This window comes from Syzygium oleosum, unplaced genomic scaffold, assembly GCF_021117445.2.
Source record: "Syzygium oleosum isolate NSW1041296 unplaced genomic scaffold, Sole_v2.1 Sole_v2.04, whole genome shotgun sequence".
Classification (NCBI taxonomy): domain Eukaryota; kingdom Viridiplantae; phylum Streptophyta; class Magnoliopsida; order Myrtales; family Myrtaceae; genus Syzygium; species Syzygium oleosum.
The window spans coordinates 7,613,765-7,624,846 of NW_026607488.1; the positions used below are offsets into that span (position 1 = coordinate 7,613,765).

The following is an 11,082-nucleotide window of genomic DNA, read 5'->3' on the forward strand; positions in this document are numbered from 1 at the left end:
GTGGGGCGGACCATGATAAAAAAAGACTCTTACTCAAATCCATACATGATTAAGAAAACTTTTCAAATGTTTATCTATAGAATCGATAAGGTCTCAAAGGGTTGAGATGGACAAATCAGGCTCAAGAAGGGGATTTCTTGTTCGAAGCACGAACTGCATCACATGTGGTGCCGAGTAGAAATCAATCGAATATAATATTTCATACTTTTCATGGTTAACAAAGCCTTGGTCGTTCACTAGTTGCACCAGATATTATTTCCATTCTAAACTTTATATGTGCAGCAACCTGAATCTTGCTGCAATTTTCTCACATTGAACATGTTAGTACACCTACTTATTATGTGTGCAGAAACCACACATATGTGAATTTCCTCTTCTTCTTTTTTGAATTTACACACAAAAGCTGTGTCCAAAGCCATTTATGGCTGTGAAAATAACAGATATTAATGCATATGCACGTGCAAAGGTATGTGTAAGGGGGTTGTATTGTTTCAAATGTAAAGGACTTGAATTTTAGTCAATATATGTGATTCGGTGCGTGCATGAAGAGAGACCTCTTGTGATCTCAAAGGATGCAATATATTTTTGGAATATCAAAGGGTACAAATTGTGAAGGGCAAAATTGAAATTAAAATGTTCCGAAGCACCCTCTTGTGTTTCACATTTTTACGTAGTGTTTGGTCGATTTAATAAGTATCATCAAAATTATGTGGTGTCCTATCTAAGTTTGAGTTATCAGCTAACTTACAAATGAACATGAAGACGTACATTATTTCAGCACAAAATAAAAGAACTTTTCAGATTATTCGAAATAAATCTATATATTTAATGGTGCTTCTTTATCTATCTTAATAATTAACATCCACCTAGTAATGCAAGTTACAACTAAACCTTGAATTATCTTTATGTTCTATACATGGCCATTCATATTATCATATAGCATTTCCAATTTGACCATTTATTATAACTCTAGAAAACAAATTCCAAGAAGTCTTCATACATATAGAATCACCACAGAAGATCTCATTATTTCAAAATAAATTGATATAGCTTACAAGTTTAAGAAGAAACTTTTCTTTAGGGCTACATTGACTCGCAAATAAGCAAACTAAAAACACAATAATGTATACAGCTATTAGAGAAAATAAAAAGGGAAGTGGAAGGATAAAATTATGAACTAAGTAGATATGTGAAATTTGACATATATCTATTCTTATCTAAAATTTGTCAATCTAGGCGTTTGTTCTCAAATATATGTATTTCAGAAATGAAATCATTGATAGCATTTTGGGAAGAAAGAAGGTAAGAGATCCCTTTACAAATATATAAGCATCTCTGTTATATAGTAAAGAGTGAAATTCAATAATTTTAATTATTCACACTACACCAACATCTAATTAAATAGGATATAATTTAAGACGAAATAATAATGTAACCATCCATAACACTTATGAACTTTTGTTGTTATGTAAATGAATTACAAGGTCGTTCATATAAAATTATGCTTATGCATGCATTTTATATTGAAAAATTTAATGCAAAAAAGTAACAAGTTTTATATATTTAAGATATTTTTGTACGGTAGTAATATTAACACGTGATGAACAATTTTCTTTTAAATCCAACCGACTTTCAATGTACATAGTAAACTTTTAATAGAGAAAGTATTGAAATAAGTATGATTAATACTTTCCACTAATAAGTAATACTCATAATGTGATCTTGTGTGTATCTTTGTGCGTGTAATTTTTTATATGATGAAATAGTTTTTCAAGGATCAACATAGAAATTCACTACAACGAATTTTAGTGGGTGTAAAAAGACGTGTTGAGTGAATCCTGTACATACTAAACTAAATTTCAAGTGCCGAATCCGATGGAGCCCGTCATTTATAATGATTTACATTCAATTTAGTACATATACTATGTTTTTATGGGATAAATGAATCACAACCGTTAATTTTATTGATCCATAGATGAAATGAATCATAGCTATTAATATCGTGGCTCTCATGTGGACCCACCTGTGGACGGCCGAGATTCAGTTGGTCCAGAAAGAAATTCCCCCTCGCTCGTGCCGAACATATACTTTGTTCCGAGACACATCGATAGTTCCGAAGTCAAAACTCATTAACCAAAGACACTCCCTAGGACAATACAATCTGACGAGACCGAACACAAGATTAGACATCTCTCTTGGATGATGATCGTCTCCTACATCTGATCCGAAGAGGATCGAGCTCACCGGTGATTACAATGGGGTTCAAGTTCAACCTGAACGCATCGTGTCGTTCCACCACGACGTACGCCTCTTACTTTGCATGGTGTTTGTCTTACCAGCCACCACCGCTCGGTTACCACCGCACGCCTCGCGGCGTGTCCGCCATGTTCGCCGCCATAATGCTCGGTGGACTGTAAGTCACTCTCTTCTCTTCTTTTTCTCTTCCACCTCAAAACTTACCAACAGAGAAAAGCAAAAAAGTAAGTTCCAATCTTCAAACTTCATTGCATTTGGTCAGGGCCTTGGGACTACTCGCTCCTACCATGCTCGCGTTCATCAAGTCAACAGCTTCCAAAATCTTCCGCAAACCCACCACGACAGCCAAGAGAGAGACAAACAACCCCGACGTGGCAATGAGCAGCGGCGACGCGCCGGCACCGGCTGGCGAGGAGTACGAGGTGTTCTTGAGCTTCAGGGGACCTGACACTCGCACCGGGTTCACCGATTGCCTCTACCACGACATGCTCGGTGCCGGAATCCGCGTCTACCGAGACGACGAGGAGCTCCGCATCGGCAGGGAGATCGGCGGAGAGCTCATGCGGGCGCTCGACGTGTCCAAGATCTATGCGCCCATCTTCTCCAGGGACTACGCGTCGAGCCCGTGGTGCCTCCGCGAGGTCACCCACATGGTGGACTGCGCTGCGAGGTCGAACAGGAATAAGGAAATATTGCCGGTGTTCTACGACGTGTCGCCTTCTGATGTGAAGCTCAGGACTGGGCTGTACAGGAATGCCATGGCCAAGCACAGGAAGAAGTTTGGGGCTGAGGAAGTGAATAGGTGGGAGGATCCTCTGGTGGAAGTTGCTGAATTGAAGGGATGGGACCTCAAAGCTAGAGGCTAATTACTAATTTTCCAATTCTCTGTTCTTTCCTTCATTTTTCGTGTCATTCATACACAATCTGATTGTTTTATTAGAATTTACAATTTCAAGTCCTCAGTCTTTGCCATTTTCTGAGTGAATAAGATTTCTGGGAGTTTCGACAGTTAAAAATTGGCAGTAAGTAAGTGTACATTGGCTCATTGATGTATAGACTCGTGACTTCAACAGCCAACTTTTTTCTGTTCCTGACTTTGATCAACTTTCATCAGTGGTCGGTAGGAGTATGCTGCTGAGTTGATTAGCTCTCTGTTTTGGTCATGCTCACTTGTATATCAACCACATCAGGAAGTTCCATAAAAAAATATTTCAGTCATCTGGCTAGTCTAGAATGCAATTTCTAACTTCTGAATACAGTACAAACGGAAACCAAACAAAAGCAATCAAGGGGTAAATCGTAGTTAATTATCGTATCAAAGAAAGTCTTTGCGATGAGATGATATTGCATACCTCCTCCTCTGTCATACATGTGGATTCCATAGATCTGGAACCTACAGATACTCGAGGTGCGTACAAGTACCAAAATACTCAAGACTTTTGCCTGTATGTTATGCCTTATCTAAAATCTAATATTACATAAGTACTCTGATGTTTTAAGGAGTGAAGCAACTAGTGATTTCTGAGGAATGCCTTCCGTTAGCAAGGCTTCTCCCTTTTCCTCGCCCATCTTTTACCCTTCACTGGATTCTTTACTCTTTTTCTGTCTTCTTTTCATCAATCCTTACTCTAAGGTTTTCCTTCTGTTCTGGCTCAACTCATATCTTTTACTTTACTTATAATTCGAGTTATTTATTCCATCCTGCTCAATCTAGCTTAGAAATTGTTTATGAAGCATGAAGAACTTTAAGCTTGAGTTGTATTTCCTATCTTCTGCTCTTTTTCTCTGACTCCTTGTTTGCGTATCATCTATGTTGAGTAAATCCAAATACTGGTGCTTCAACTTGAAAGATATGATAACGTCTTTATTTACCAACTCTTTTCAACTGACGTAGTTCATATATGTGGCAGGCATGGGGAAGCTATTAAGTTGATCATCCGAGAGGTTTTTGGTTAAGTTGAAGATAAAACATAAGTATGTGACAAATCAGTTGGTTGGAGTGGATGATCATGTAGAAGACATGATGAAGCTGTTGGATGTTGACTGTGAAGGTGTTCGTTTTATTGGTATTCACGGGATGGGTGGTGTTGGTAAAACAACACTTGCGAAGGTTGTCCTCAACCAGCTGTGTTTGCACTTCGACGATTGCTGCTTTCTTTGAGATGTTCGAGAATCATCAGAAAAAGGGGGCCTAGTAAATTTGCAGAAACAATTATATTCTGACATTCTCGACTCTAGATTCGTGGACAACATTCATGACATTGATGATGGGATTAACCATATCGGGACAAGATTTTGCAACAAAAAGGTCCTCATCGTTTTGGATGATGTGGATAAAGAAGAACAACTAGAGAAACTAGCAGGGGCACGAGGTTGGTTTGGCTCAGGAAGTAGGATTATCATTACAACCAGGAATGAAATTACTTCAAAAGTCCTGGATGATATTTTGATTTACGAATTAAAGGAACTGGATTATGATCAACCTCTTAAGCTTTTCTGTATACATGCTTTTAGAAAAGACTCTCCACTATATCAATATGATACTCCTGCATCAGAAATTGTTGTCACAACTGGAGGGCTTCCTTTGGCTCTTGAGGTCATAGGCTCATTTCTCTATCGCCAACCGGAAGAGATATGGAAAGAGACTGTAGAGAGGCTAGCAAGAATACCTCATAAGGATGTTCGACAGCAGTTGATGATCAGTTATGAAGCATTAGAAGATGAGGAAAAGCAGATTTTTCTTGACATTGCATGCTTTTTCGTCAATGACACAAAAAAGATGAATGCAAATTACATGTGGGAAGCATGCAGTTTTATTCCTGAGACTGGGATTCAGGTTCTTATGCAAATGTCTTTGGTAAAGATTGTCGATGGTGATATAAATATGGATGCACGACCAGCTCAAAGATCTTGGGAGGCAAATTGTTCAGAGGGAATGCTTGCATGATCCTGGAGAGCATAGCCGGGTGTGGGTTTTTGAGGAAGCCCTCGACGTTGTAAGAACAAAACAGGTAAAAAAAATTCACTGTTTTCATGAATTGGGTATGTGTACAAAAGAGTTCACATTTCCACTTAGATGCCTCTCGGTTCTTTACCCCAAAAGAGAATCTGAATATTGTCAAAATCATGCTTGTACATTTGTGTTCGTTTTGGCAGAGAAAGAAAAAAGTTCAGGCGCTCATATTAGCTGGAAGTCATTTTCAACCACTCGTAATTACGCATGAAGAACTTAGTAGATTGCCCAACCTAAGGTTCCTTGAATTAGAGGAGGGAACCTTTGCTGGAGATTTTGGGGATGATTTTTCAAAGTCAAGATGGATTTCTTGGTATTCTCCTAGGCCACTAGATCTTGAGGTAACCAATCTTTCTATGAAGAATTTGGTTGTCTTTGAGATCGTTTCAGGCAGCATCACAGATGACTGGAGCGGATGGAGCCTAATGAAGGTATGATACGCATTCAGTTTAATTCTGATTGGAATATAATGTAATATTTACTATTTTCTTCTCTTGATGGTCAATTGCTTTTCTTAGATGGCAAAAAATTTGAAAGTTCTAAACATCAGAGGTTGCGAAGGCATAACTAGAACACCGGACTTCTCTGGATGCTTGAGTCTAGAAAGGCTGAGTTTCTATAACTGCATAAACTTGGTCAAGATTGACCGCTCCATTGGGAAGCTAAAGCGCCTGATTTACCTAAATCTTAAAGAGTGCATCTCTCTTAAGGATTTACCCGAAGAAATTGGAAGGCTTACAAATCTGAAGCACTTTGCTTGCAGTGGATGTTTTCAGAAACTTCCAAATTGATTTGGGAAATTGACATCACTGACGGAGTTGGATTTGTCCAACATACAAATTGAATGCCTTCCTGATTCTATTGGTGATAAGAAGTTTCTGTCTGTCCTTAATCTAAGGTACACACAAATTAGCAAACTTCCGGAGACTATTGGAAAGCTTGTGAGACTTGAGTCTCTTTCGGTCTTTGGGTGCTTAAAGTTGGAAAAGCTCCCGCACACAATTGTGAAGCTAGAGTCTCTGTAGGAGTTGAATCTGTCCAGTACTAAAATTGTTAAGTTACCAGATTTGATGGGAAATCTGAAGAACTTGAAAGTGTTATCGATGGAACATACTCTAATAAGGAAATTGCCCAGTACTATTGGAATGTTAAAGAATCTGGAAGAGCTACATGCTAGTGGTTGTGAAGAATTAAGTGGTGAAATTCCTAGTGAAATTGGTGCATTGTCCTCTTTGAAAATCCTCGAACTATCAGATGCCCATATTTCTGGAGTGCCGACGACAATCAATCACGCTCCACACCTTGAAAGACTGGACTTGACAGGTTGTAATGAGGTTCAAGGATTGCCAGAGCTTCCAAAAAGTCTGATCTATCTGCATTTTCGATCATCGGCATTGCGTATAGCTCTGGATCTCTCAAACTTGACTAATCTGGTCGATTTGCTCTTATCTGATGGCTCTGAAGATGTGCTTCAAGCCTCGTCAGATCTGTTGCCAAGTTCTAGCTTAGGGTGGATTAGGAGGTTATCCAAACTAAAGAAGTTGGATTTGTCCCTTTCTAATATCCCTGCACCACCTACTGAGTTTGGTTCTCTTCCTCATCTAAATGAGCTTATTTTATCTGGACTAGACCTGCAATCTATTTCACAGCTTCCTCCTTCCTTATTGGAGCTGCAACTTGTTAATTTCAACTCAACAGTATCTTGGTCAATCTTTTCCAACTTGAAAAACTTGTCCAAGCTACGGCTTTCTCAATCTCAGCTTCAAGAAATTGAACTCAGTGGACTCGAACAACTGAGAGCATTGTCAGTGACTAAATATGAACTCCTCAAGAGGTTATTCATCCCGGAAAGTTTAAAGAAGCTTAAAGAATTGTGGGTATCAGAATGTCCAAAGCTAGTTGAGATTGAAGGTCTGGAGGCCCTAGAGTCCTTGGAAGAAATGTATATACAGGACTGTGGTTCCATTAAAAGGTTATTCGACCTATCAAACTCAAAGTTGCTGAATTGTTTGTTTATATCAGACTGCTATGAGCTTCGTGCTGTTGAGGGTCTCAGCGGGTTAGAATCTTTGAATGCGTTACTTGTTTATGAGTGCAGTTCACTGGAGAAACTAATTATTCCATCGAGCTTATATAAGCTAAAACAATTGGAGGTTTCGGGATGTCAGAAGCTGAGTGAGATTCCAGGCCTTTGTGCGTTGGAGTCATTGGAGACTTTAACCATTAAAAAGTGTCGATCTATAATCAAACTATGCGAGTTATCAAACTTACAGATGCTGAAGTCTTTGTCAATCGTTGGATGCCATGAGCTACAAGTTATTGACGGTGTTGATGAGTTAGAATCTTTGCGCGACTTCCATGTTTCTAGCTGTCGGAAACTGGAAGCTCTGATGGATGTATCAAACACGAAGATACCTGATGAGTGCCTAATAACAATTCGGAAGTGTCGGAAATTACAAAGCCATGGTTATCCTAATGTTGAGGACCTTCCGTATAGGGATTACAAGGACATGATTGTTACAACATCAAACTCTCCTTCAGAGTCACTCCCTTCAGAGACATCAGATGAGGTATGCATATTCTTCTTCAAAAGCAGTCGCATAGCCCTTGCCCCTTTTCTGCTACCCTCTATAGCATAAGTAGTCTTGTCTTGAAGACTATAAGATCTGACTTGTTTACGCATTCCACCTTCGCATATTATTTCTCTTCATCGAATCTATCAGGAAAAACTTAAAACGTAGCCAAATAAAGCAATTAAGTATGATGATCTTTAAAAGGAGAAAGTACCGCCTTAAGAGACAGATTAGTTATGGTTCACTGTGTTGTCATTCATTACAAGACACAGCAAATTTTCATTTCTTTGTAGGAAGAAGATGAAACGAACGATGAAGGGGAAGAACTGGAGGTGGATAGAGACAGTTCTGACGCTAATAGCTCCCCCATGATCATAACTTCTCAACCTGATACCGAGCTTTGACTTTGATTTCTTTCATCTGCAAGTTCTCAGGATGAAGAGACTCCCATTGTGAGCGATGGTGAAGAAGGGACCCAAATATGACCTCAATCTTTCGTGATTGCATCAGGGAGATTCATCTCTAATTTCTTCCTACTCAGGAAAGAAGAAGGGATAGAGTCACTGTAGGACCCTAAACTTTTCTAAATTGTTTGATCAGGTTTTTGAATTTTTCTATGCAATTGAGTCCTTGAAGTATTTTTTTTTTTGTTCGAGTTAATCTTTTCGTTAAAATGTAAACGGAAATGCTGGGGTGGACTGATACATTGGTGCCACTTCAATGCTGATCGGACTTGGTACTTATGTGTAATTTCCTAAGAGAGAAAAAGAGAAGAACAGGGAGGCTCTAAGGGCAGGTGGTGGTGCTGCCCATGTGCCGACGAGGGTTGTCGGGTCCTTGTTGGCCGTCGCATGGCCCTCATCCGGGTCAGGCGATAGCTGGGGCCGCAAAACCCAACTGTTGATTGCTCGGGTCATGCGATATTGGCCAAGGTTAGCCTGGTCTGGGATCATTTACCTAGGCGAAGGCAAGCTTTGACCTCAGGTTCTACAACCTCGGCCAGGGAGGGTTGGGTCACGAGATCATCACTATCGATCGTTAGGGTCACATCGCTCGGCAAGGGTCGCTCAACCGCAGCAGCACAACCAAGATCAAAATTTGGCCTTCGCTGGGATCGTACGACACTAGCGGTGCCTCGCCTCCTCTTTGTCCGTCTTTTTTTTCCTTCAAAATTTCCATCTTTCTTAATTTCTTAAGAATTATTTTTTAAAATATTCTTTACCTTTAAATTATTTTTTTTATTTTTTAAATGCCACCTAAGATGCCATGTCAACATTTAACGGTAGCTTAACGGCAATGTCAACCTTTTCATCCTCAATTTTGATGGAATGACTAACTTGAAAAAAAAAAAGGATATATTTCAGGTATCTGTTTGAATAATTTGGAAAAGTAAGGATCTTTGGTGTCTTTATGCAAAAAAACAAGAATTCTTCGAGAGATTCAAACTCAGAATTAATTTACTACAATTTTGTGTACAACAGTGTCAAATATAGGTGCTTTTATGTGTACATGATGCAGCTACTGCATATTTCAATAGTTGTTCGCTTGAATTTGTTATATGTTTAATAACATGCCACTTGGGCCTCGAAACATGTGTCGCTTGTCGACCCTTTACTTGGTCACCTAGGATCTATTTGGTAACATTTCTATTTTTCTATTTTTTTATTTTTTTCTTCCTCGGAATCGAAGGAATTGCAAAAGATCAGGACCATATGTATGTCTATCAAGCAACCATCATGACCAGAGAGAGGGTAACATAACCTAATGATTCTCGCTTGGTTTCATCCACGGAATACCACATTGGGAGTTCCTACTGTAGCTATGCGACGCGTTATGGGATCTGATATGCAAGGGACGGGTATGGAGAGGGAAAAGCAATGATGAAGTTAAATCAGTAGCTTCAACAATTACTTAAGAGATCACTACTGAGACTATTAGTCAGGAAGGTCCAGAATATGCAAGTTGTAGGTACTGCCATGTATTTTTCGTATGTTCCGAAACATATAAGCGGTCTCATCTCAGGGTACCACAGTGCAGTGACGAGATTCACACAAGTGTTGTGACAGGGACAGAGCAGTCTAGGAACAATCACGTTCCAATCATGTCATCGTGTAGGTTTTAACTTTAACGTCAGAAGGCTCGCTCCGGGAAGTTCATGGAATATGCCATGCTTCATCATTGACGTTATTCTATGAAACTTGGTTGATATGTGATAGGAACCTGTATTGTCGTAACTTGGACATTTCCTGTTGTGTCTTTTAGTATCTTCTCTCGCATAACTGCACAATCCAGTGCGAAAAAAGCATGAAGCTTCTAAATCAACATCCTCTCGCAGTATCTAGTACTAGGAAACTCAGCAATACTTGATACTCGCCTCCTCTTGCATTGTTGCTACTCGTTATCTGAGTTCACCATAGGAGCTTTACTTCGCAAATTATGGTCAATCGTCTCTCTCTCTCTCTCTCTCTCTACACGTTCCTGGCTACTATCAAGGTGAGTTTGATGTATCTTAGAAATGTTGCAGAGGTTCCTTAATGTGAACGACAACCAGACTGTGTGGGCACTAGTAAAATATAACAAACAAGCAAACAAAAGTAAGCTGAATGAAATAAAATTATCACACATTTCTAATTATGACATTGGTGAACTAGCGACCTGTGATAGTCCTTTGTCAGCAGTACATAAAAATCAAAACTTAGTAAGCCAAATCAAAATTAAACTGTCACATTACGTCTCATCTCACAATTATGAGGATACTATTACACATTTCCGACCTCATGGTTGGGGAGTTTCCATATGAATACAAGGCAAAAGTCGGGAAAATAGGAGAAATAGAGGAGCGATGATAGATTTTTCAAAACCTGCACTTGCGGGAGGCTGTCACGCAGTAAGTAGACATGACTCATTTGAGATCATCTCTAAAATTTGCTCTGGAATTACTCGTCTTAGTGCAAAATTGAAGGAGATACCAAGAGAGCATGCGGATGAAACACAGCATTGAAGATTTGAATTTGCCTTCTCCTTTTATAACTTCATCCTACTTCGACAAGTTCTTACCGGGAATTGATCTACTATTATCCTACTCATTAAGGGCAATCGGACAGACCTGAATTTGCAGCCAAGTTTTGTAGTTTTTTGGTCGGAATGCCAAGTTTAGTGCAATAGCTTGTTTTTTTATCAAACTCTTCATGTCATGTAAAAAGTTTCCAGCACATAGATATATTGAACGAGTATTACCGG

The 11,082-nt window shown here is 39.3% G+C and overlaps 3 protein-coding genes across 3 annotated transcripts; all 3 read left to right on the forward strand.

Annotated features, from left to right (window-relative positions):
- The first annotated feature begins 2,041 nt into the window (after window positions 1-2,041).
- On the forward strand, window positions 2,042-3,122 carry LOC130137906 (disease resistance protein L6-like). Its single transcript, XM_056310459.1, has 2 exons — window positions 2,042-2,413; window positions 2,519-3,122. The coding sequence occupies exons 1-2, from the start codon at window positions 2,256-2,258 to the stop codon at window positions 3,120-3,122; spliced, it is 762 nt and encodes a 253-aa protein (XP_056166434.1). The 5' UTR covers window positions 2,042-2,255.
- Window positions 3,123-4,207: 1,085 nt separating this feature from the next.
- On the forward strand, window positions 4,208-8,287 carry LOC130137905 (uncharacterized). Its single transcript, XM_056310457.1, has 4 exons — window positions 4,208-5,267; window positions 5,413-5,700; window positions 5,788-7,839; window positions 8,136-8,287. The coding sequence occupies exons 3-4, from the start codon at window positions 6,340-6,342 to the stop codon at window positions 8,244-8,246; spliced, it is 1,611 nt and encodes a 536-aa protein (XP_056166432.1). The 5' UTR covers window positions 4,208-5,267; window positions 5,413-5,700; window positions 5,788-6,339; the 3' UTR covers window positions 8,247-8,287.
- Window positions 4,277-6,060, forward strand: LOC130137863 (disease resistance protein L6-like). Its single transcript, XM_056310359.1, has 5 exons — window positions 4,277-4,383; window positions 4,495-5,092; window positions 5,157-5,267; window positions 5,413-5,700; window positions 5,788-6,060. The coding sequence occupies exons 1-5, from the start codon at window positions 4,277-4,279 to the stop codon at window positions 6,058-6,060; spliced, it is 1,377 nt and encodes a 458-aa protein (XP_056166334.1).
- Window positions 8,288-11,082: the final 2,795 nt, after the last annotated feature.

Bases quoted from the DNA above. Each gene is read 5' to 3' on its own strand.
- LOC130137906 (XM_056310459.1), top strand. From the start codon at position 2,256: ATGGGGTTCAAGTTCAACCTGAACGCATCGTGTCGTTCCACCACGACG. The intron at 2,414-2,518 runs GTAAGTCACTCT...GCATTTGGTCAG, and splicing joins GCCATAATGCTCGGTGGACT to GGCCTTGGGACTACTCGCTC.
- LOC130137905 (XM_056310457.1), top strand. From the start codon at position 6,340: ATGGGAAATCTGAAGAACTTGAAAGTGTTATCGATGGAACATACTCTA. The intron at 7,840-8,135 runs GTATGCATATTC...ATTTCTTTGTAG, and splicing joins CTTCAGAGACATCAGATGAG to GAAGAAGATGAAACGAACGA.
- LOC130137863 (XM_056310359.1), top strand. From the start codon at position 4,277: ATGATGAAGCTGTTGGATGTTGACTGTGAAGGTGTTCGTTTTATTGGT. The intron at 5,268-5,412 runs GTAAAAAAAATT...TCGTTTTGGCAG, and splicing joins ACGTTGTAAGAACAAAACAG to AGAAAGAAAAAAGTTCAGGC. The intron at 5,701-5,787 runs GTATGATACGCA...TGCTTTTCTTAG, and splicing joins GCGGATGGAGCCTAATGAAG to ATGGCAAAAAATTTGAAAGT.